Here is a 26,517-nt window from a genome sequence, read left to right as displayed (position 1 = left end):
CAAGAACATTTGACTTAATGTATTCGTGAACTGTGAGAATAAACTCTGAAAATTTATACTAAAATATTAAAGCATGCAAGTGGTTGCTATAGTGGTTTTCCTTTAACATTAATATATATGCCTTGAAACCGCATGACAAATGACAGCATGCAAATATTTCCTGAGTTCATATACAAATTATTTTGCTTTTAAATGGATGCAATTAAGGGATTAGGCCGAGAAGTTGTGTCTGAATCTATTGGATAGACTCGGCTTGTACTCGCTGGAATTTAGAAGATTGAGGGGGGATCTTATAGAAACGTACAAAATTCTTAAGGGGTTGGACAGGCTAGATGCAGGAAGATTGTTCCCGATGTTGGGGAAGTCCAGAACAAGGGGCACAGTTTTAGGATAAGGGGGTAGTCTTTTAGGACCGAGATGAGAAAGTTTTTTTTCACACAGAGAGTGGTGATTCTGTGGAAATCTCTGCCACAGAAGGTAGTTGAGGCCAGTTCATTGGCTATATTTAAGAGGGAGTTAGATGTGGCCCTTGTGGCTAAAGGGATCAGGGGGTATGGAGAGAAGGCAGGTACGGGATACTGAGCTGGATGATCAGCCATGATCATATTGAATGGCGGTGCAGGCTCGAAGGGCCGAATGGCCTACTCCTGCAGCTATTTTCTATGTTTCTATGAAAACATTAAACATCTTTGTAAAATTTGCTCAACTTAACTTTGGGGCTTAGTCCAAAGTGATCTTATCTTCAGACAAATTGCACACTGGTCAAAAACTGTTTATGCACACTTTTTCAATAATGCGGATTTATTAATATCAAGAGGATGTACAAACAATGTATCTTCACAGTCAAGTTTCAGAAGTCTGACTGAAGAAGGGTCCAGTCCATTTCCCTCCACAGATGCTGCCTGACCTGCTGTGTTCCTCCAGCAGTTTCCTTGCTCAACATTCCAGCATCTGCTGTCTTTGTGTCTTTGCCTTTTGGGATGTACAACAGAATTCAGTGTTTACACAACTGAAGTCGTAAATGATGCCTTTTGCGTTTCTGTTTTATTTGGACTGGAGCTTCACTTTGGTATCTTTGCTTTCTGGAGGGTGAGACTGCAATTGTTGATGTAGTTGGAACATGATGTAGTTTAGCTGGATTCTGCAAAGGTACAGTCTGTTATGATTGGAAGGCTGCACTGTCCTAACTGTTTGAAAATCTTTAATGTTGCATATTGACATGTTTTTTTAATCGTAGGTTAATTCTTTAGTATTAATCACCACCATAAGGAATAGTTGAGGTGCAAATGCATTTAAGGATACCATAGCTAACCACTTGACGTCTGTGCTGATATGATTAAACGGAAGAGAGTGATAAGTATAGACTGGTTGGGTTCAGCCAAGCTGTCTTTTGTATTTATATTCTATGTAATTTTTCATACACGACCCTGCAATGAGATATATAGAACCCATTTTGATTCCAATAGAGTCGATCAAAATGAGTCCCTATATCACACTATAAGGGGTGATTACTTCACTTTTTAAAACCAATTTATTGATATACAATGTTTTCAATGAAATGAATTTCAACAAGATCCATTTTTGTGGATTATGAACTCTTTAACACCAATATTGATTGAAAATATACATTAATTGAGCATCCTAACAAGTTTGTGATTAAAAAATTCAATATCATAGAGTGGGCTCTTTGATTTTTAGTTTAGGTATAGTCTACAGTAACAAACCAGATTCAGGAGTTCAAATACCATTACAGGAATTGTACCATAAATATCTAAACTTTTGTAGTCTGTTGGCTGTAATGGAATAATGATAAAATATTAATTTATAGCAAAATTCTAACAAGTTCACTACGTTTTTCAAAGAGTAAAACACATACTCGGAACCATTCTCAGACTGTAATGCTGGAGTGGGTAAAGTTGAAAAGTCCAATACTATCTTTTCCAAGACAGCTAAAGAGGAGTAATAAATGTGACCCAATTAATCTAAGATACATGCCATTCTCTGAACATTAATCGCAGGTAATGGCAAAGAATTCCCTCTGCCTGTTTTTAAATGTTGATTTGATATATAAAAAAGGGGAATTTCTTAACATTGTAAAATGCATCTCCAAAAGTCATTATTTTACACCTTTTTAGTGTTATCCCTGCTGTGTTCAGTGGAAGGCTTTATACAAGTCCACAAGTTATAGGAGTAGAATTTGGTCTATTGAGTCTACTCCGCCATTTAATCATGGCTGATCTCTGCCTCCTAATCCCAATTTCCTGCCTTCTCCCCAGAACCCTTGACACCCATTCTATTCAAGAATGTATCTATCTTTGCCTTAAAAATATCCATCTAACATCAGCAGCACTGTGACTCCCTCTGTCGTGCAAGAAAACGTGAGATAGAGTCGCAAAGCAAATAAATCACCTTTCAGCCCACCATTGTCTATGCCATCATGTACCTATCTACACTTATTCCATTTACCAGCACAGTCCGTAGCTTACTATGTTCGGTGATTCATGTGCCCATACAGATGCGTCTTAAATGTTGTAAGTGCGTCTATTTCCACCACCTCAGGTGGTGCATTCCAGATTTCAACCACCCCCTTGGTGAAAAAAATCTTCCTCAACTCCCCTCTAAACCTCCTATTCCTCACCTTAAAAGTATATCCTTTTGCATGGTGAAGCTGATTTGGGTAGAAATGTTGTGACTGGATCAAGATTTTGCAGTATTAGAATTTGTGAAATGTCCACTTTGTAAAATCTCCAGCTCAACAAATTTATTCTTCCAGCAAATGAATGCAATAGACCATAAAACATGTGCTTTTGATGAGAGTGAGTGTTCTTACTTGCACAGCTATCTGTTAGTGCACTGTAGCTTTATTCAATGTCCAAGTTCATTTGGGAACACGGCATGCTTTTTTATGTATTGTTTTTGGACAAGAAAGTTTTACAAGGCAAGTGATTGTGAATGATTGAGTACATTGAACCTGGATCCTTGGATCAAATTTATCTTGATATGAAGATTTTAACGGTTTGTTCCATTATACAGTAATCTCTTATAACTGACAACTACTCAGGATTACCTCAAGTGGATAACGTCAGGGTATAACAGAGTCAGTGTTTTCAGTGTTTCCTCTAGGGTAACAATGGTGACGTGTATTTCCTTTTCAGATAACAGAAATTCCACCGTTTGCTTCTACGTGGCAATTCACTACAGCCATCAGATTATTTAGGTAAAACATAACAGTCTGCAATATCAGAAGCTGGTTAACCCTGAACAAAACCTCACCATACATAGTCAGCATCCTGATCAATTGCCCCAGGGAGCCCCGCGCGCAGAGGGAGTGTCCCAGGGAGCAGCGCGAGCCTCATCCACCCACCGAACTACCGCAGCGCCGGCCGAAGTCGGTAGACCCGACTCGCCCCACAGGCCTCCCAGGGGACTGCGGAGAAGCCGGATGACGAGGCTTGCCTGGGCCGAAGGAGCCTCAGCGGAGGCGACGATGGGAAGTGTTGGCGGCAGCAGCGGGTGCCTGGGCAGAAGCATGAGCCTCAATGGCAACAGGAGACACGGCGGTGGTGGGGCCTCAGCGGCAACGGGGGCCTCGGCGGCAACAGGAGCCTTGGAGCCGGCGGGGACCTCGACGGTGGTGGGGCCTCACGATCGACCTGCGATCAACAGTCGATGAGCGCGAGGGGGGGAGAAGAAGACAATGGGGACCTGGCGTGGGGGGACCGCCGTGAAGAACAATGGGGACCCAGCGGAGGGGAAGGGGGGCACTCCAGTTTAGAATCCTCTGCCCATGGGATAAGTCTGCGTTCATTTGTTTGTCTGTTCATTTGTTCCGGTGAAGGCGCCGTGCTCACAGTAGCTAGCCAACAGACACGTCTTTTTCTTTATGTTTTCACTTTTAATATCAAGGTACTTTTTTCATGTACCTTGTGTGTTGTGACCACTGGCAGACCAATTTCCCTCCGGGGATGAATAAAGTTTTATTGTATCGTATCGTAATTACATTCACATCCAGATGTTATTTAATTCCACCTCTGCTTATACCTGATTCTGACATCACTGAAATTACTTCATGGACAATGCTCTAAATCTGCTGAACTTCTCAGTTCCATCTCATCCAAAAATTATTTCACCTGCGTTTATCTCCATGTAACCTATTCTCTCTGGTTACTGCCCACTTACCATTCTGTAACACAAGCAGTTGTTGACCATCGCAGGGTTTAAGAAACAGTTAGACAGGTCCATGGATAGGAAAGGTTTGGGGTGATATGTACCAAAACGCAGGCAGGTGGGACTAGTGGAGCCGGGACTTGTTGGCCCATGTGGGCAAGTTGGGCAGAAGGGCCTGTTTCCACACTTTATCACTCTATGATTCTAAGCATTTAAAAATCCATATGTTTACAAATCCTATCTGTGAGTTTCCCTCTGATCCTCAGTCCTACCTCTAGACTTGCATCATCCACCTATCTAAGCGTGCATGTATGTTATTGCTCCTTTGGTTCCACCTTTTGTAACTGCTTGTTATTATTGTTATTCTTCCTAATAAACTTGGTACATTTCTCCCTGTCTTCATCATCAAGGTCTAGTTTTGCTACTTTGCCTTGCAATTATCATTGGCAAAACTTTTCTATTAACAATGTGTCAGTATCGAAATGTACCACTAACCCAACCCCACCTCCATTCTGAGTTGCCTCCGCAATAAAGGTTATTGCTGTAGGGTTTCCTTTCATTCATTTTCCCACTTCTCTTTTGGATTTGTACTAGTTGGATCTGTTTTTATTCTTCATCCTTCAGCAACTGGAAAGATTGGCTTACACTTCAAATGCTTCAATAGCAATCCTTAGTATTCCACTACAATCTGATACATTATTAGGGAGTACAAATTCTGCCATTACATAGCATTTTAACCAAAGTAGGTCACTTCATTTTCGTAACCACCTTCATCTTGATCACCATACCATTCACCATTTTCTTGTTACGCCAATGAAAAAAGAATATAGACACAAAAAGCTGGAGTAACTCAGCGGGACAGGCAGCATCTCTGGAGAGAAGGAATGGGTCACGTTTCGGGCCGAGACCCTTCCTCAAACAATGAAAATAGAATGATGTGCAATTTCTGCACTGTTATGTTCTTGTGTCAATTTTTTTAACTTTCTGAATTCATTTGTCAACATCGAATGCTTTAAAGTGTTTTTTGAAGTCTCCAAAAAGGACTTTCACTTTTTAAATTATTTTAGATTCTGAACTGATTAGTTTCAGATAAGAAAATTCTAAATCCAATATAGAATTGGATTAGTCCTTGGAAGAACACCTAGCAATGTGAATTTTTCATTTGGCCAAGCTAGGATTTTCCAAATTATACATCATGTCTTTTTATGATATGCAACTGACCCCCTAAAATTGAATAAACATTAGTTAGCGCTGCCGTTGCAGCTGCGGCTTGCCTGCAGTCCGTCTGTCTTTTGTGTTTTTTGTTGTTTTTGTCTGAATTGTAGTTTAATATGATGTAGTGTTGTATGTTATGTTTTGGGGGGGGGGGGGGGGGTGTGGGAGGGAACGGGAACTGTAACATTCTCTCTCCCGAACGGAGACGTGACCTTTGTTCTGTGTCGTGTCTCCGTTCCCGTTGCGGCCTACCACCGGCCATGCACCTGGGACCACCTGCGGCTCTGGTTCGCAGAGCCCGCGGTCCGGACTCACCACCTGCGGCGCTGGCCGCCTTCGGATGCTGCGGGAACGGCTGCGACTCGTCTCCGGAGGCTCCGGCGTGGGCCGCGTGGACGTCGGAAGCCCGCAGACCCCTGGGTGGGGGCCGACATCGGGAGCTCCGGCAGCGGCAGAGGCAGCGTGTTCGCCCGCCCCGAATCGCGGGGCTTGGGTCGGCCCGTCGCGGACCTTTCACCATCCGGCGCGGCCTGAAATAGTCCGTTGACCTTTCACCGCCCAGCGGGGGCTTCAATATCGGGAGCCCCGACCGCCCCAACGTGGCAACTCCAACAGCCTGACCGCGGGACAAGACGGCAGGGAAGAGAAAAAGACATTCTGGCCTTCCATCACAGTGAGCAGGGACTGGAGGAGACTCACTGTGATGGATGTTTCTTTTTGTTTGGTGTTAGTTGTGATTGTATGTGTTATTGCATTTTTATTGATTAATCTTATTGGTCTTATTGTTCAACTGCGGGTAATGTTTCATTTTACTACACATTTATGTGTATGTAACAAATAAACGACTATTGACTATTGACTATTAATGTGCAAAATTAATCAGATTTAAACCCAAGCCTCAGTTGCAAAAAGTAAACACCACAACTATGGCACTCCTTCATGAGCTGTTTATTCCAATTCCAAGTTGAATCACGGGGATTACATGGTATTAAAGCAAAGTTTATAGTTAGGTGGAGTGACCACAAGCTCAATCAAATAAGGAATTGTCGACTTGCACAGGAGACTGGACAAGATGATTTTCTTGCCTCCATTTCTTTTCTCACAGTGTTTGGACAATATAATAACTTCAAACGGAAATTGATAAATACAAGGAAAAACTTACCAGGCTGCGTGTAAAAAGTGGGATGAATTGAATTAAGCTTTCAAAGTGCTGGCACAGAGATGAATGCTCAACTGAACTCCTTCTCTCGAGGGTGTGAGTTATATGGAGAGGTTGTGTAGGCTGGGTTTCTATTCCATGGAGCGCAGAAGTGGAGGTGATCTTATAGAAGTGTACAAAATCATGAGAGGAATAGATCAGGTAGATGCACAGAGTCTCGTGCCCAGAGTAGGGGAATCGAGAACTATAGGACATAGGTTCAAGGTGAAGGGGAAAAGATTTAATAGGAATTCAAGTTCTAACTTTTTCACACAAAGGGTGGTGGGTGTGTGGAACAAGCTGCCAGAGGAGGTAGATGAGGCTGGAACTATCCCAACATTTAAGAAACAGTTAGACAGGTACATGGATAGGACAAGTTTGGAGGGATACGAACCAAACGCAGACAAGTGGGACTAGTGCAGCTAGGACACTGTTGGCCAGTGTGGGCAAGTTGGCCTAAGGGCCTGTTTCCACACTGTATCATTCTATGATTCTGCTATATTTTTCCATGATTCATGGTTGGGTTTCGGCTTGTAACACCTCCTTTCCTTCTACATTGATGTGAATGGCTTAGAGGGATGTGGGCCGAACGCTGGTAGGTGGGATTAATCAAGAGAGAGTTAGATTTAGCTCTTCCGCTAAGGGAATCAAGGGATATGGGGAAAAACTCGGAACGGGATACTGATTTTTGGATGATCAGCCATGATCATATTGAATGGCGGTGCTGGCTCGAAGGGCCGGATTGCCCACTCCTGCACCTAGTTTTCTATGATTTTTTTTTTCCTTAAGAAAAATTACAGTGTAAACTTTTATATATTTAAAATGCTACCCTTGAGGGTGCATATTTTAATTTGTGTGTAGTTCTGCATGATGCATTCATTGATAAGAGTTATTTCAAACAGTCACAACTCATGAAGATAGACAATAAATGCTGGAGTAACTCAGCAGGTCAGGCAGCATCTCTGGCGAAAAGGCTGGAGTAGATGGTGGTCACTGGGTCCACAGATCAATTTCTCGCAATCTAAAACTTTGACTTCACTGCAGAGAAATTGAATAAACTCACTAATTTATAGATCCCTCTAACCTTAGTCATAACTCATGGCATTTTAGATCCAGTTTCTGTCATAATTGATTAAAAGGACCCATGCACATTGATGACCTAATCATATTCATAAAATGCAACAGGGAAAATAAACTTGCACTGGGGTAAATTGCAAAATGCCGTGCCTGGTCCAATTTCCTGATGGGTATGACTTCAACGGGAAATGTGTGCAAGATTTCAAAACATGCACTATACACTTCCCATCATCATATTTAAAATAAAACTGCTTCACGTGGATTCCATTTCCCAACAGTGAAGTCAAAGTTTAATATTACGAGAACATTTTACACAATCTAAGGTTTTGATTAATGGAATTTCAGAGATTTGGTCAAAGTTTACTAGTTGTTGGGAGTAACTCGTAGTGTACACACATATAAGCCTGTTTGCTGATTGGGGCAGTGTCGGATCAGAAGGATTGTCAAAAAATCAGAACCAGTCCTTTTGCAAAGGTAGTTATGAATCACTTTTACACTTGACAAGCTATTTAAGTTGGGAACAGTCCTTTGCAAACAGCTACTGACGCTTAGTCCATTGTTAATCTTAAAACGGTGATTGATAGATTTTTTCTTACACAAGTTACAAAAGAATTGTGGAGAATAGACCAAAATATTTAGTTGGTTCGTGGATCAGTCATAATCTCAATAAATGGCAGATCATTAAATGGCTTTGGTATGTTGGCCTTCAGCAGTCAGTAAATAAAGTACACAAATTGGGACGTTATGGCACAGTTGTACAAGATGTTGGTGAGGCTGCACTTGGAATATTTGTTGCATTCTTTTGCAGTGTAATTTGTGACAATTTAGTCTGTTTAATTACTTTGAATATTGATATGAATTATTCATTTTGAATGGCTCACAGATGTAGCAAGTGCAGCTTACCTATTCCTTGGCTTGCAACTTTACGTATTTGCCACATCGCATTTATATGTTTGCACTTTAGACTTTAGAGATATAGCGCCGAAACAGGCCCTTCGGCCATTGAGTCCATGCCGACCGCCAGCATTATCCTACACACTAGGGACAATTTAAACAAAACCAATTAACCTACAAATCTGTACATCTTTGGAGTGTGGGAAGAAACCAGAGTACCTGTAGAAAACCCACGCGGTACCAGGGAGAATGTATAAACTCCGTACAGACAGCACCCGTAGTCAGGATTGAACCCGGGTCTCTGGCTCTGTAAGGCAGCAACTCTACCGCTGCGCCACTGTGCCGCGCAGTGAACAGTTATCAAGAATTGTTAAGATCAAGTGCAACAACATCAAAGTAAAATAGTGTAAACCTTGTGAGGTCATAAGGAAAAGGCATAATCAGCTGTTTTGGATCTCAGTTAGGTCAATGGAGGTTAAGCCATTACACAAATTCAAAATGATTCAGCCGGTCTCACCCGGCTACTGAACTCGGATAGCTTATGATTTGTTGTGTTTTCAGTTTTGTGAAAACACTCAGCATGTGAATCTTAGTGAGAAGGAACACACAATGTCATGTGATGGTTTTAGGCTTCAGGTTCAGCTACCATACCATGTTTTTGGTGCATCATGCGCACAGTTCCTATTCATTCTGATAATCAAGGAGAGTATCAGTGACTTGTTTGATGCGGGTCTGGATTGTCGGTTGACTAAACAGAAGTCACTTGATGCAGCCTGGAAGAAGCCCGGTCTGAAAATACTGAGGGCTGCTGTTCCTTTCATTGGCAGAGAGACGAGTTGGTTAGCAGGCAGAATGGGTTGTGGTTCTTGCTGTAAGAGGATATGCACTAGTCTGTGGTTGCTGGTGGTACAGTGGTTAAGTAACTGGAGAATAGCACCGAGTTCAAATTATACCTCACAGTTGTGGAATTTAAATTCAAATTAAGAAAACTTGTCATTGGGAACGATGACTATAAAACTTCGGGATTTCCCAGAAAACCTCATATTTTACTGATCCCCGCTGGAAATTTGCCATCCTTAACCAGTCAGCTCTGTAATGCAAGTCTACCTCCAACAATGAGTTTAACCCTTCACTAGCCTAACATGCTACTCAGTTCAAAGACAATTTAGGGTTGGGCAATTAGTTCTGGCCTAACATATCTCCAGTTACCCTCTCCCCTGACTCTCAGCCTGAAGAAGGTTCTCGGCCTGAAAGATCACCCATTCCTTCTCTCCAGATATGCTGCCTGTTCCACTGAGTTACTCCAACATTTTGTGTCAGGCTGAACCACTGATTCTAGATCCTAAGAAGCGAATGAATAGAAAATGTCTCTCTGTAGCATTACAACTATGACACCATCTTGATTAACTGTCATGAAGTCAGTAGATCAAGGTAAAGTCTGGGGAGATCATAAACACTGTGGACAGAATGAAGAATGATTCTTCCAAACATCAATGGACAGGCTAATGTGTCTTCTAGACATTATGAAGAGGGTAACAGCTCTTTAAATCAGTCTAGGCTGATGAGCTTCTTCAATGTACTTCTGTGCAGTTTACACACTCCATGAACAGGAATAATGTAATTTCAAGCAATTTAGTGGCATCTCGGGAAGTGAAGTGAGGTTGGTATCTTCTGTAGACTGTATGGGCTTCCAATACACTCTTCAACACTGGATCTTATAGGCAGGATAGGCAGCGCCGGAGACCCGGGTTCGATCCTGACTGCAGGTGCTGTCTGTATGGAATTTGTACGTTCTCCCCATGATTGGAATTTAGAAGGATGAGAGGGGATCTTATCGAAACATATAAGATTATTAAGGGGTTGGACACGCTAGAGGCAGGAAACATGTTCCCAATGTTGGGGGAGTCCAGAACCAGGGGCCACAGTTTAAGAGTAAGGATTAGGCCATTTAGAACGGAGATGAGGAAAAACTTTTTCAGTCAGAGAGTTGTAAATCTGTGGAATTCTCTGCCTCAGAAGGCAGTGGAGGCCAGTTCTCTGAAAGCATTCAAGAGAGAGCTAGAGAGAGCTCTTAAGGATAGCGGAGTCAGGGGGTATGGGGAGAAGGCAGGAACGGGGTACTGATTGAGAATGATCAGCCATGATCACATTGAATGGTGGTGCTGGCTCGAAGGGCCGAATGGCCTACTCCTACACCTATTGTCTATTGACCGCATGGGTTTTCTCCGAGATCTTCAGTTTTCTCTCATACTCCAAAGACGTACAGGTTTGTAGCTTAATTGGCTTGATGTATGTGTAAATTGTCCCTAGAGTGTGTAGGATAGTGTTAATATGCGGGGATCGCTGGTCGGCGCGGACTCAGTGGGCCGAAGGGACTGTTTTTGCATTGTATCTCTAAAACAAAAAAACTAAAACCCTTTAGACCCGATGGACTTGATACATCCATATACCCAAAGAAAAAAGTAAAGATGCTTCCAAACAGCCCACAGACTTGTAGGACAATGTGGAATTGTCAAAAAACCTAGTAGCCCATTTGTGCATGGAAAGCTCAAGTTTCATGTAACATTTCTCATTTGTAATCTTCCCCAAACGTTGATCCCTGAGTTTTCTTGACCAGTAGCCTGTCTTCTAACCTAAACTGACACCCATCACAAACACTTGTTTAGTAATTCATATCTGACAGTGATCAACTTAAATAAAACAACTTCACAATCTTAAGACATTCAGCTGGTTAATTTTGAAGGTTTGGCAATGCTTAGTCTAGTAAAGTAGCATTAGACAAGATAGACACAAAAAGGAGTAACTCAGCAGTTCAGGCAGCATCTCTGGAGAGAAGGAATGGGTTACATTTTGGGTCGAGACCCTTCTTCAGTCTGAAGAAGGATTTCAATCCCTGAACATCACCCATTCCTTCTCTCCAGAGATGCTGCCTGAGTTACTCCAGGTTTTTGTGTCTATCTTTGGTTTAAACCAGCATCTGCAGTTCCTTCCTACAGCATTAGACAAGTTGTGGTTGGGTAGGTGGTCTGGATTCCTTCCACTGAGCTGTTTTGATTTCAAAATCTCAGCCTCTGTACTCGAACAAACACACATAAACCATGCAGGGAACAGGCCTATGAAAACAAAGCTGCCATCCGTGTCTCCCTGTTACCACATGGCTGTTTGTTTAGCTTGGCCTTAAATACCTTGGATCAAAAAATGGGTTTTAAAATACAACGACTAAAACCACAGCAAAAAGGTATAAAACCCAACAGATCTTACATACCGATCTGTCCACAGAGGAAGCTGCATATTATGCTTGTTCAGAAGCAGACAGTGCTGGCTTGCCTCTTTGGTATGGAATTTATGCTGGAAATATTTATTCTGGATGTACTTTCGTGCGTTAAGGTAATGATGATTGCACTGATTCTTGAAGGTGTTACTTTTAGGAGAATAATATTATTTAACATGACAGCTGGTAACATTTTCTAACTGATTCTTAATGTTTTATACCGTAAATCACAGTTGATTTTTACGCATGCATGAATAACTGGAAAGACAAATGAATCACCAAATTGTTACAACAGAGAAGCAGGTTATTTGATCCACTTGAGTCCATGCTGGCTCTGTACAAGAGCAAATCAATTAGTCCCACTCCCCGATCTCTCGATAGTTCTGCAGATTAACTGTTTTCATATATATAGCCAGCTCTATTACAAATGGTATATTTGAATCTGTCTCTACTGCTCTCTCTGGCAGTGCAGTTCAAACCTTGCTACTGACTGCACAAAAAAATGTTTCTTCATATCTAGCACACTCTTTCCCAAGTCCACCAGTTCTTGACCCTGCCAGTGGGAAATGTTGATCTGTGTCTTGTCAGTCTTTACCTTTTATGATTCTCAATACCTCAGTCAGACCCTCTTACAACCTCCTCTGCCCCAAGGAGAATATCCCCATCTTCTCCAGTCTATCCACATAACTGAAGTCCCTCATCCTTGAAATCATTTTAGTAAATGGGGCAGCATGGTGGTGCAGCAGTAGAGTTGGTGCCTTACAGCGCTAGAGACGCAAGTTTGATTTTGACTACAGGCGCTGTCTGTGCAGAATTTATACGTTCTCCCTGTGACCACGTGGGTTTTCCTCGGGTGCTCCGGTTTCCTTCCACAACCCAAGGACGTACAAGTTTGTAGGTTAATTGGCTTTGGTAAAAATTGTATGTTGTCCCTTGTGGGTAGGATAGTGTTAGTGTACAGGTTATCGCTGGTCAACATGGACTCGGTGGGACAATGGTGTTTCCGCACTGTATCTCTAAACTAAATTAAATCCCTTCTGCACTTTCTTTATATCTTCACATTTAAAGTGTGGCACGAGACCCCAATTGCAGTTTAACAAGTCTGTTATGAAAGTTAATTTTAGCTTTGTTCTTGTACTCTAACTCTGTTTACAAAACCTAGGATCCCAAATGTAAGGCTGTTCTCTTGCAAAGATCCATGTATTTGAGAATTGTTCGCAGAGATTGATGTATATAAAAAATTTCGGAGTTATTATACCAAAATAGTTTAGGACAAAATCTCCAGACACTGCAGTGTTTGTTGAACTGGTACCAATCTAAAATGTGTTACGCAGAAGAAAAACTAACTAAAAGAAATGAATATATGGAAATTCAACATTCTGTCATACCAGAAAGGGTCATAATGAATGTTTAAAACAAATCAGTGGACAGTCAACTTATTGCAGTTTCTAACATATAAATTGATGAAGAAATCTCATCGATTTAACCTGCATCATTACAATTATCGCAATTCTTATTTTGCAAATTGGCTTGATGACATTAGACTCTATGAATTTTGATGTTCATAACTTCTCTCTTCTGAGTACATCCCATTGCAGTTTTTGTTGCTGAATGTTTCTTGAAACCATGGCACCCTCTAGTGTAAAGATATATAAATTTATATTTTCTTTTGCTGGCAAATGTCAGTGGGAATAGAAATTATACCTATGAGTTTGAACTGTTTGGCATGCAATGATAAATTGTCATTATGTAATTCCTTTCCATGATATCCATTTATTCTGTAGGTTGGTTCTGAACTGCTGGGAACCTTTAAGTGATATCCACTGCTTGCACTCTTCACACGACTTGTGGTTATAACAGCGCTGTCGGGTGTAGCTCTTGCCAGGTAAGAAAAATACCGTCCTCCCTGTAACCGCATGGGTTTTCTCTGGCTGCTCTGGTTTTCTCCCGCACTTAAAAGCAATACAGATTTGTAGGTTAATTGGCATCTGTAAATTGTAAATTGTCCCTAGTGTGTAGTACTAGATGGTATTAGTGTGGGTCGAAGGGCTTGTTTCCTCGCTGCATGCCTAAAGTCTAAAGGTGTCAAGGTGGTATTCCTTTTGAAACTGGAGACCGTGGTCATACTTTCACCTTTGGTGAAGAATTTGGCTCGTATGAGATATGAAAATGCAATACATTTAAACTCCAGTACCAATCTATTTGCAGCCTGCTCATGTGGTTTTAACAGAGGTCGGGTGATACGGAAGAGGCAAAGAGCCTACCTATAGGTGGCGGCCTGGTCATCTTGCACCTCACCGACCTCCGTATCCAACACATCATCTTCCAATATCTACCTCCAATCCCGCCACCAGTCACATCTTCCCATCTCCAGCCTTATGTTACCTTCCGCAGAGACCACTTCCTTCACAACCCCTTGGTTCTCCCATCCCTTCCCACCCAAGTCCCCAGGTATTTCCTCTGCAACCGCAAGAGACGTATCACCTTTCTCTATACCTTCTCCCTAGCTTCCATCCAGGGACCCCAGAGGTCCTTTTATGTGAGACAGAAGATCATGTGCACCTCCTCTAACCTCATCTACTGTATCCGGTGTCCCGATGTCCTCCAAGACATGCCAGATCTCCCATTTGCTAGCCATTTTAACTCCCATTCCCATTCCCAAATTGACTTTGAAATAAGATAGTTGTGGGAGTCAGTGGGTTTGTAATAGATGTCAGTCAATTCCCACCCAAATGACCCCTCCCCAGGTACCTTCCCTTGCAACTACAGAAGATGCAACATCTGTCACTATACCTCCTCCCTCGACTCTGTCCAGGGACCCTGACAGTCCTTTCAGGTTAGGTAGAGGTTCACTTGCACCTCCTCCAACCTCATCCGTTGTTCAAGATGTGGACTCATGCATCGGCGAGACCAAACACAGACTGGGCGATCGTTTTGCGGAACACCTTCACTAAGCACGTGTGAACCAACCTGATCTCCCGGTTGCTGGACACGTTAATTCTCCTTCCCATTCCTACACAGACCTTTCTGTCCTCGGTCTCCTCTATTGTCAGAATAGCATCTCATATTTCGCTTGGGCAGCTTACAGCCCAGTGGTATGAATATTGATTTCTCTCATTTCATGTAGCCCCGGAATTCCCTCTGTCTCTATCCCTCCCTCACGCAAGTCACACTAGCTTCTCTTACAAACAGCCTGTTTCCTTTATCATCGTTACTTTTTTTGCATATCTTTCATTCAATGTTCTTTATCTCTCCACGTCGCCGTCTGTATCTCTCGTTTCTTTTTTAATTAATTAAAATCGTTGAAAATATTAGCGAGGCAGTGGTGCTGGTTTCCGACGGGCACTGTGACGGACGCACTACACATCTCTGTCCTCCATACAGCTGGCAAGCTTCTCTTTTGTCTCTGCATACGAGTCTTCCATCAATGTCAGCATCATCATGTTTGGCCGTCCCGGGTTCCGTCTTCCATGGGTGGGTTCCCACAGCACAACCTTGTTTGCTGGTATTTCTGGACGGTGGTGGCAATGACCAGCGAGCCTCACCCTTCTCGACCTGATCTTCTCGGTCAGAGGTGGAATCTCCCCATAGAGCTGGGCGTTGGTCGTATGGTCCCTCCAACTGACATTTTGAACTTTTCTGAGCATTCGGGTGTAGATACCATCGAGACTTGGACAGTGCTCAAGTGAGAGTCCATGCCTCGCACCCGTACAATAATATTGACTCGACAGTTGCATGGGAGAATCTCTCATTTCCCTTAGCCCTAACCAGTCTCAAGAAGGGCCTCGATCCGAAACATCACCCATTCCTTCTCTCCAGAGATGCTGCCTGTCCTGCTGAGTTACTCCAGCTTTTTGTGTCTATCTCCCATATTGACTTTTCTGTCCTGGGCCTCCTCCATTGCCAGAGTAAAGCCACATTGAAAAAACAGCACCGCATATTCCGATTGAGGCGCTTACAACCCACCAGTATGAACATTGAATTCTCCAATTTTAGGTAACCTCTAACAACCTCCCCTTTTCCTCCACCCCACATGGACTCGCACCTATTTCTCCCCTCCACCTACAGTCCATGTGCTGTATTCACAATTCGCAACTCTTCAATATTTATGTCTTGCATCTTCTATTTTTTAATATCTGGTCTTTGTCCAACCATCTGCATATCAAACCACCCCACCCTCCCCCCTCAACCCAATCCCCCTCCCCCCCTCCTCCCCACCCGGCCCCTCCAGCCTGTGTTCACCTATTACCTGGCACACTTTGTCCTGTTCCAGTTTCACCCCTCCCCTTACAATCAGGCTGAACGTCACCTATCCATGTTGGGTCCAGGCAGCAACTGCTTTTCCATTCATCAGCTGGGTATAGTGTTTCTTTGATTTGGCAAGCTGAAGACATTCTTAGCATTTCACCCCAGTTGCTAGAGATGTTGAATGCTTTATCCAAAAGATGGTAACTCTACCTGTGCAGCTACTCACAATACCGTGCTAAGATTTCAGGTGAAATATTTTTACAATTAGGCTAACAGGGCAGGTGATGAAACTGGAACACATATGTGCATTTCATGAATCCTCAGATAGGGTACTAATAGGAATTATTTGTTTACAGTTCAGAGGCTTAAATGAGAAACTCCTCCCCTTAAATTCTTGCAAATTAATCCAAAAATAAAATTGTAAACAGATTTTATTTTCGAACAATTAAAATTACTCCTTAATGGGATTAATTAGCACCCTTTGTTTTCCAAGTCACTGAGAGTTTAAAATGAAGATAAACACAAATTGCTGGAGTAACTCAACAGGTCTGGCAGCGTCTGTGGAGAATGAAGGAGGAGTAATGTTTCGGCTCGGGACCCTTCTTCAGACTGACTGGTTTACATCATTGTAATCCTAATCTTGATCCTAATTCAGAAGGAGATCACCATTTTTATGTTTTTAACTGTGGAGACAATTAATGGAAATATATATTCAAACAGTTAAAATAGCAAAAACATTGCCAGCTATCTGGAGACTCGTGACCTCTGTTGAGCAGACGTTTCTGTGAGTTGTGTTGGCTTTCCTGCAACTCTGGCTTGATAGACCAGTTGTGCAGATGATCCCAGCAGGTAGCATTTTAAGAATGGGTCCAAGATTATGTTAAAAAAATCGCATCCTGATACTGTCAGTATCTCTTGGGATGTGCGTGAACATTCCTATTTTTGTCAGGAATGCTGTTGATAAGAATGCTCATGTAATAATAAACATTGTAGAACAAAGCCTTGGCCAAAGCAGTAAATTAACCATGGTATAAACAAGTAAATAATAAAGAGTATCTCTTTATTCTGAGGAGTCTGAAGAAGGATCCCGACACAAAACACTGTCCATTCTCTCCACAGATGCTGCCTGGCCCCTTGAGTTCTTTCAGCACTTTGTATTTTTCTCTAGATTCCAGCACCTGTAGTTTCTTGTGTCTCCAAGAGTATCTTATCACAAGGCTTAAAAGGAAGGCAAAAAGAACCCTAGCCACTGTCTGGTGTTTGAGTGGGTTGCAAGATAAACATGCTCAATGTTGAACTTCCCTCACAGATTCAATTTTCCACATTTTTAAAGTATTAATATATGTTGAAAAGGTAGAAAGTATCAAATGATGGAAGGGAAGAGTGAAGTAATGACATCATGGTTGGAGATCTATTTTTCCCTTTCAAAAACATGATAACATCTTGCGAGCAGACTTTACCTCCAAATGTATTTTATGTTCACGATCTAGGCTGGTGTTGCTTTCATGGCTTTGATCAAATGACCAGCAAATGTGTGAGAGCCCAGGTGGACAATTTATCCAGGGTGCTAACATTACTGTTTTCTCAACCAAATTCAAGGCCTGACCCACCATATTCTTTTCGGCACAGGAACTGGTTAACGAAACGTTTCTTTAGGGAACAACCTTAAAAATAAAAGCTAAGTTCTCCAGTCCCTGTTTGGGAAAGGGACCCAAAATGTGAGATTTGCAGCAGCCAGCTTCTGATAACTACGATTTATTTTTCTTTGCACTGGCATATTTACATGAGCTAGAAAAAGTCTCAAGACTGAGGTTGGCCTTCTCCATTTCATAATTTGTACCCCTAATGAATAGAAGTGAATAGGTTTAAAAAAACATACCAGCACTACTTGAGTTTCTATTTCTTAGAAAGTAAAATTAGCAGAATTTGCAGATAGGGGAAATTCTTTACTGTCTAGAACACAGGAAATATCTGGAAAATGTAATATCTTTGATTACTCAAAAACTTCAATTTGGGCAAATGGAACTGGAATTGGGCTGTACTGGATAGATTTTGCATGATAATGGTTGTTTCCATCTAAAGAGAGATGCACTTGGTGGCTGGAAAACCAGATCCCATGGATACTAAGAAGTATCTTAGTCAAAAAAGGCTTTTGGTACATTGGCCTTCATGAGTCAGAGTATTGAGTATAGAAGTTGGGAGGTCATGTTGCAGTTGTATAAGACATTGGCGAGGCCACATTTTGAGTATTGTGTTCAGTTCTGGGCACCATGTTATAGGAAAGATGTTGTCAAGCTGGAAAGGGTACAGAGAAGATTTACAAGGATATTGCCAAGACTAGAGGATCTGAGCTATAGGGAGAGGTTGAGTAGGCTGGGACTCTATTCCCTGGAGCGCAGGAGGATGAGCAGTGATCTTATAGAGGTGTATAAAATCATGAGAGGAATAGATCAGGTAGATGCACAGAGTCTTTTGCCCAGCGTAGGTGAATTGAGGACCAGAGGACATAGGTTTATATTGAAGGGGAAAAGATTTAATAGGAATCTGAGGGGTAACTTTTTCGCACAAAAGGTGGTGGGTATATGGAACAAGCTGCCAGAGGAGGTAAGAAACAGTTAGACAGGTACATGGATAGGACAGGTCTGGAGGGATATGGACCAAACGCAGGCAGGTGGGACCAGTGTAGCTGCGACTTATGGCCAGTGTGGGCAAGTTGGGCCGAAGGGCTGTTTCCACACTGTATCACTCCATGACTCAATCTATGATCGTAAGAATAGCATTTGAAAAACATGTTTTAAATAGTTAAAATGGATTTGAGCATGCCAGACGAAGAATGAGATGCACTTTCTGATGAGTTCAGTTGTTAGACTAAGTACATTATTGTTGATCCTAGAGCCAATTTACTTCCCCCATCAACAGTTTTCCTAGGTTGATAACAAGAGACTTGTTGGATTTAAATGTATTTCATTCTCAATGTTGTAATACAATTAACTTAAAGCAGTATCTGCTTGCCTGCAGCCCAATAGCAACAAACTGTAGATGTTGGAAATCAGAAAATGTTGTGACTACTCCACAGAGTTGGGCAGTATCTGTGGTGAGAGAAACACAGAGTTAATGTTTCAGCATGATAATTGATGAAAAATTATCAATCTGAATGGTAATTCCAATTGTGTCTGCTTCGATAGATATGAGTACAGATTGTATGAAGGATAAATATGTCTTTATCAAGTGGTAACTATTTCACTTGAACGATTATTAGAGCCATAGAGTTGTACGGCACCGAGACAAACTCACTTCTGTGCTGTACAACACTTTGGCTCTAATAATTGCCCATCTACAATAATTCCATCTTTTTTCCCCATCTACATTAATTCCATTTCCTCTCACTAGGTCTATACCCCCATATGCTTTGCCTATTTAAGTATCTGCCTAAATGTCTCTTTGGGTAATAGCTCTCTGTGGGTAATAGCTTTTCCCACAAATCCTCTTCAAAACCCCTTTCACCTTAAACTTATGCTCTCTTGCATTTGATAGCCGTACCAAGGGATAAAGATTTTGACTCTCTATTCTATCTATGTCTCTTATTATATATATCTCTATCAGGTTATCCCTTCGTCTTGCTTGCTCCAGGGAAAACATGCCCAGTCCATCCAATGTCTCCCTATAACTAAACGCGCCCAATCCAGGCAACATTGTGTTGAATCTCTTCTGTAATCTCTGCAGCACAACCACATCCTTTCTATTGTGTTGCGACCGGAACAGCACATAATACTTTAAGTGTAGTCTAATCTGTTTTGTAAAGTTACAATGCCCTAACCTTTGTATTTTATGCCCCATGAAGGTAAGCATGCCACGTTCCTCTCTCCCCACCACATTGTTCCATGTTGACACTTGCACGGAACTATGATTTCAACCTCACGATTCATCAACATTCCTTGGTTCCCTAACACTTATTGTAAGTAACCTACCCCTACTTAACTTCCCAAACTACACACCTCACACTTGTCAGGATTAAATTCCATCTGCCAATGCTTTGCTCAACTTTCCATTTGATCTATATCCTGTTATACAAAGGTGCTATGCGATGCCTCAGTAAGACTGGGGTTAATACTGACTGAAACAAGTAAGGGGATGGCATGAAAAGCAGGGCTCAAGATAGTATTGAGGAACCTTGGTGTACAAGTCCAGGAATCCTTGAAGGTGGCAGTACACATAGATAGGGTGTTGAAGAACACATAAGGAATGCTTGCCTTCATTAGCTGGAGCACAATATTAGTTTGGGGAGGATTTGTTACAGCTTTATAAAACATTAGTTAGGCCACAAGAAGAATATTTTACGTATTTTTGATCACTACACCATAGAAAGGATGGGATTACATTGGTGCAATGGGGATTCACTAGGTGCTGCCTGGGCAGGAATGATTTGGTTATGAGGAGAGACAGCATAGACCAGGCTTGTTTTCCTAGGAGCAGAGAGACTGAGGGGGGTATACAAAATTATAAGCATATTTAGGATGGATATCAAGAAACATTTCTCCATGCAAGAGATGTGCAAGACTTGTAGGTATAGATTTAAGGAGACATGCAAGAGAATTAGAGGGCATTTGAGGATGAACTATTTCCACCTAGACGATGGTTGCAATCTGGAGTGTACTGCTTAAACTACTCTTACAGCATTTAACTCTTACATCATCTGGACTAGCAATTGATTGCTGAAACATTGTGGGCTCTGGACCAGTTGCCAGTAAATGGGATTAGCACATTTACATAGAAACATGGAAAAATAGGTGCAGGAGTAGGCCATTCGGCCCTTCTAGCCAGCACCACCATTCAATATGATCATGGCTAATCATCTAAAATCAGTACCCCGTTCCAGCTTTTTCCCCCATATCCCTTAATTCCTTTAGCCCGAAGAGTTAAATCTAACTCTCTCTTGAAAGCATCCGGTGAATTGGCCTCCAATGCCTTCTGTGGGTGGCTGATGGCATGGGGGGAGAGGAAACAGGGGGGTAAGAGAGCATGGAACTAGGGGATAGGCGAGGAAAGAAATGGGGTAAAAGATGCCTGGGATCACGCTAGACAGGTATTCTTCAAGTGAGGGGAATGAGGGGGGGGGGAGGGGGGGGGGCAAAGAGGGTGCAGTCTGTGGACATAGGTACATGATGGATGACCTAACCATGTTTCTCTGCTGTATTAATCTGTAGTTGAGAGACAAGTAACGTTTTTTGAAAAACACCCCGTAAATTTAAACTGAAATGTACCCGTCAACTATTTGTAATGCGGTCACGAGCACCACGTACCATGTTCTTTTAAAGATAACCAATTGCTCCACAAATGATGCAAAGGAAAATTTCCTGTGACAAAAAAAAAAGGAAAATGTTTGAATGACAATATATTCCTCATCAGATACTTAGAATACAATCGGTAGGTTTATAGGCCTGGAATTTGTATTGAGAGCAGTTAAATCTGGAAATTTGTAAGTCGCTTGACCGAGATGTCATGTTTTCCACAGCTTGAGCAAGAACGGCAGCTCTATGATGGTAACAGTAGCTCTATGAAATTGAAATCATAGTAAATTGGTGCATGGGCATGATGTTGTGGAATGTGCTCTCTAATTAGCACAAAATAGACAAGAAAAGGTTAGGGTATATTTCCTAAGTGATGGTTGGGGAGGGGGAGTGGGGGGTTGTTTGTAGAGTATATTGGGTTGCTTGTTGACCATTTAGGAATTGCTCCTGTTCCTCCAAGCTCCCAAGCAGTGATATAAAGACCTCATCGACGCAGCACTTCTTGTTTCCTTATATCCAACAGGTATCCCAGGGTGTGAAAAATTCAGCTGACAAGTCAAAATATACTGCCAAAACATAAAGTGGTAGAATAATGCAGCGGGTCAGGCAGCCTTACTGGAGAGCATGGATAGGTGATGTTTTAGGGCAGATCGATCCAAAACGTCGCCTATGCATATTCTCCAGGGATGCCGTCTGCCCTGCTGAGGTACTCCAGCACTTTGTGTCTTTTTGTGTAAATCAGCATCTGCAGTTTCTTGTTTGTACTGCCAAAACAAGGCAGACAACCTCTCTATGGTATTTCAATAATAATTCCACTGCCAAGAGCAGGTTGATAGTCCAACCTCTGCTGAAAGTAGTATTAGGAATCTCCTTTCCCATGTCAGATTTTTTAGCTTCTTACACAGACTACCCATTTTAGAATTATACCTGGTTCTTAATAACCATTCTTCATTCCAATTACATTGTCTTTCTGTTGCTTTTTCCATAAACATATGCCATAGCTTAGCTGCAGAGGGCAGTTTGCTGGTTCAGATAGCAATGACTACTGTTAGTTCAGTCCCATTCCAATGCTACTGATCAATGTATTTTTATTCTATTAATATATGAATTCCTCCAAGAAATGTAACTCTTGCATCATTGTTCCTGGATCAATTTGTTCTAACCCGATGACCTTGAATTCTTCAATTTGGTGGGGAAAGGGGGAAAATGATACGAGTACAACACTCACAAAGGGATCATTGACAAAAATCTTCTTCTGGATTGCTTTGACTATGTTTAATGAAATCTTCTTGTGGGAATCAAAGCAGTGGAATTGGGAAACAGCTTTTTCTTGGCAAACGGCAGCTGTGATTCGCAATCTGGCCTTCATCACATCAAATTCCATTTGCAAAAACCGTTTCTGATTAAGATTTTTAAGATAGACCTGCATTTTCTTTTTAATTTGTACGACAGTGTTTTTAGCAGCAGGCTGCTTACTTCGATTTTTACAGAGTTTTTCTGTGCAGACATGTAAATGGAAGAATTGTTCAGGAGAGAACAAATTGCACTGAAAGGGAAGGTGTTACCATATCCATTCAAATCCCCATTTTGCCCATCGATAAAGTATTCCGTCTGACTAGCAGTTTAAAATTCGGCAAGGACATCAAATACAGTGGTGGCAACTTTGTGAAGGTTAGCCAAAAAGTGAACTGAAATGAGAAAAAAGGGCTTAACAGGAAAAAAATTAAACTTTATAGTGCATACACTGTACTGCTTCATATATTTAGTATTTTATAAAGTTTGTCATAAACTGGTGAAATGGTTGGAAATCAAGCAAGTTTGCAGATATGCTAAGATCTGGTCTAATTGGGCATATTGGGATTTCACCTATAATATATATTGCACCTTGGAATCCCTAATTTCTTTCTGAACTTTACACGATATCTGAGTGTGCACTTAGTCAGGACCCGGGGATTTATCCTCAATGTGTTTTAAGAAACCCAACACCTCTTCTCTGGTAATGTGTGTGCAGTCCAATTCATCACAACTTTCTTCCTCAATCTCTTAGCTTCTATGATCTTCCCCAAATTGAAATAGATGAGAAATATTCATTTAAAATCTCACTCATCTTCTGTGGCTCCTCACGTTGATTATCATGCCGATCATTAGGAGGACCTACACTCTCCCTTAATTTACCTTGGGATTTTCCTGTATCTTGCTGGCCAGTTCCATCTCTGACCTTCATCTCGTCATTCAGATTTCACCATTGTACTGTAGATGCACGGATGTAGTGCAACATGACATTTAATACAATTCATGTCTTTCACATATAGAGTAAGCTTGGACGATCTGACTTAATAGTTAAAGTACAATGTTATTTAATAAATATTTGCACTATCTTCTGTAACAGCACGTTCAAACTAACCTTAGGTTTTTATTATTTAAATAGTTGAGAGAGAAGGATTTTGATTCGAGTAACAGATATTGTTGATATGATGCATTTTGCCATATAGTGATAGGGCAATATTTGTGGTATTTCCACAAGACCCCAATCAGAGGTATCAGGAGATTATTGTACCAGGCAAGGGAAAAAGAAGTTCCTCAAAGGGAGAATGACCTGTCAAAGGCTACAGCATACATTCCAGAGGCCAGCTCCAGAGCACCATTAGGAAGTAGCTTGTTAAGTAACAGCATCTAAAAAGCTTTTCTGTTCAAAAATAATCTTTTGTGCTATAATCCTAAAACATGGTCAACATGAAATTCAAAACCATAAAAAATTATTGTGGAGCTCCCTCTCAGAACAAAAATGAGAACTTCAGGCTCTGAAGAGCAGTGTAACCGCTTGCCAGTTTAATGTGATTGATTATTTGGAAATTCCTCAGCCAAATGATTTGCAGAGTTTGTTTGACTTTTCACGTCGTGGTTAAATTATTTGGAGCTCATGAATTACACCAAGTTGTTATTAACTATACCTTGATCCTGTTCCAGACACAAGTTTGTTTGAAAGAAAAGAGGAAAGTGCTGGCCAGACAATTTGTGGACAGTTTAGTTCGTGTTGAATATCTTTTGGATACAAGCATATTGGAAAAGTATTACAGTGGTAGATTGGGCATGTGTAATAATAAGTCGGGGAAGCGCCAAGAGAAAATCAATTTTGACTGGAGGGAAACCATGAAGCATGAATCAAAAGTTGCTGTCTGCTCAAGTCTTAGGCTGATGCCAAGGAAAGGCTTTCTAGATGAAAGTTAAGAATGGAAATTTAGAAGATAAATTACAGGAAAACTTCAACAATGCACTCCCCTTTAACATGGTTACATGGCAGTGATTGTGCATCAGTATCACTGGTAATTTGGGTGTGGCCACAATTGGCCAATTGTCCTCTCTATCAGCCAAAATCTCTGGTTCTATGTTGCAGAATATTTTGAGTGACACTGGCCTAACATTATCAATCATTTATCAGTACAGTAAAACATTACTTTTAAAGGAAGTATCCTAATTGCAGAATCTAGGGTCTCAAAGTCCTTACTTGAGATGTGGTCTTACCGATACTCCAAGGAACTGAAGCATAACCTCTCTACTTTTGAACTTTTCTGTCCCAAATTACGCAATATTTTTGTTTTGGTAGGTCAGTTCATGACCTATGCATATGATAGTCAAGTCTAGTTTATTGTGGGGGCACTGGTATAATGAAAACCTTTCTTGCAGCAGCATCACAGACACATAGACTCAGACAACACACAAAAATTAATTATACATTAATTACATAAAGAAAATTGTGAGAAAAGGGCATTCGTGCAAAACGCAATCAGAAAAAAAAGTCTTGTGTAGTGCATGTGCAGGTCTGTAGCATTCTGTCATTGAGGTAAGTTTAGTTTTGTGCAGGTTGGTTCAAGACGTGATAGTTATCTGTTCCTGACCCTGGTGCTATGTGACTTCAGTACCTCCTGCCTAATGGTAGCAGCGAGTAGAGGGCATGGCGCATATGGTGGGGATCTTTGATGATAGATACCACCTTCTTGATGCAATGCTTCATGTAGATGTTTTTGATAGAGGAGAGAGCTGTTCCCGTTTTCTGTTAGAGGAAAAAGATGGACTGGAGATAGGGGACTTAAGTTCTTTATTTTCACTATGTAACTTTGAGGTTCCGTCAAGTTTTTTTTCACATCCGTATCAACCATGACAAAGGTGAAGAGAGATAGAACAACTGTTTAAAAAAAAGTAAAACACTTTTTCTGATATGCTTTGTTTCAGATCATGGCTGTGCCTTTCCTCCCCATACAGTTTCTGATAATGACTATCCATTTGTTCGGGGCTGAAACCGTTCATGGGGGTGGTTACTATCCGATGAAGCAGGGTCCACAGCAGATGCCACAAATGCAGCTCCAAGTCCCGCACATGGTACGAGTTGGCAAAGAAGGACCTCACATGCAACACAGGGTCAAGGAGGTGCCACACTTGCCAGTTTATGGAAAGAACCTTCCATATAGCTCTCACTATGGGAAAGACATTCCACAAATGCATGTATTTGGGAAAAACGTGATGCCTCAAAAGGAACCAAAAGGTAAGATCTGTAATAAATTGAGGGTTAAAGTTATATTATGAATTTTTCTTTTGTGTGTAAGAAGTTCCAGATTCAGTCTCTGATTTACTGAAAAGAGAGAAGGTAAACATTTTAACAGTAAAAATTGTGTTGTTAATAAAACTAGTAACTGACCGTGTTAGAAGTACTCAGCACATCAGGCAGCATCTGTGGTGGGAGAAAGAGTCAACATTTCAGGTCAATGCAGTCGGAAACAGGTGAATTGATCATAGGGAACAAGGAGATGGCAGACCAATTGAACAAATACTTTGGTTCTGTCTTCACTAAGGAAGACATAAACCGTCTGCCGGAAATAGCGGGGGACCGGGGATCTAATGAGATGGAGGAACTGAGGGAAATCCAGGTTAGTCGGGAAGTGGTGTTAGGTAAATTAAATGGATTAAAGGCAGATAAATCCCCAGGGCCAGATAGGCTGCATCCCAGAGTGCTTAAGGAAGTAGCCTCAGAAATAGTGGATGCATTAGTGATAATTTTTCAAAACTCTTTAGATTCTGGAGTAGTTCCTGAGGACTGGAGGGTAGCTAATGTAACCCCACTTTTTAAAAAGGGAGGGAGAGAGAAAACGGGGAATTATAGACCA

At 41.5% G+C, this 26,517-nt stretch overlaps 1 protein-coding gene across 6 annotated transcripts in view; it reads left to right on the top strand.

Moving 5' to 3' along the window:
* The window catches only part of col8a1a (collagen, type VIII, alpha 1a), a 92,553-nt gene that overhangs the window by 55,523 nt on the left and 10,513 nt on the right, over positions 1-26,517 (top strand). For 5 of the 6 annotated variants that reach the window (XM_078409553.1, XM_078409554.1, XM_078409558.1 and 2 more), the window contains 2 exons: positions 13,607-13,707; positions 25,589-25,898. In XM_078409553.1, the coding sequence (XP_078265679.1) occupies positions 25,592-25,898 (307 nt within the window). In that variant the 5' untranslated portion in view covers positions 13,607-13,707; positions 25,589-25,591. Of the gene's footprint in view, positions 1-11,841; positions 11,939-13,606; positions 13,708-25,588; positions 25,899-26,517 lie in introns of those variants that run through there. The other variant, XM_078409557.1, reaches the window with a different exon arrangement.

The sequence above is a fragment of the Rhinoraja longicauda genome, chromosome 12 (genome assembly GCF_053455715.1).
Source record: "Rhinoraja longicauda isolate Sanriku21f chromosome 12, sRhiLon1.1, whole genome shotgun sequence".
Taxonomy (NCBI): domain Eukaryota; kingdom Metazoa; phylum Chordata; class Chondrichthyes; order Rajiformes; family Arhynchobatidae; genus Rhinoraja; species Rhinoraja longicauda.
The sequence above is the reverse complement of the archived record's forward strand: the minus strand, read 5'-3'. Positions and strand labels throughout refer to the sequence as shown.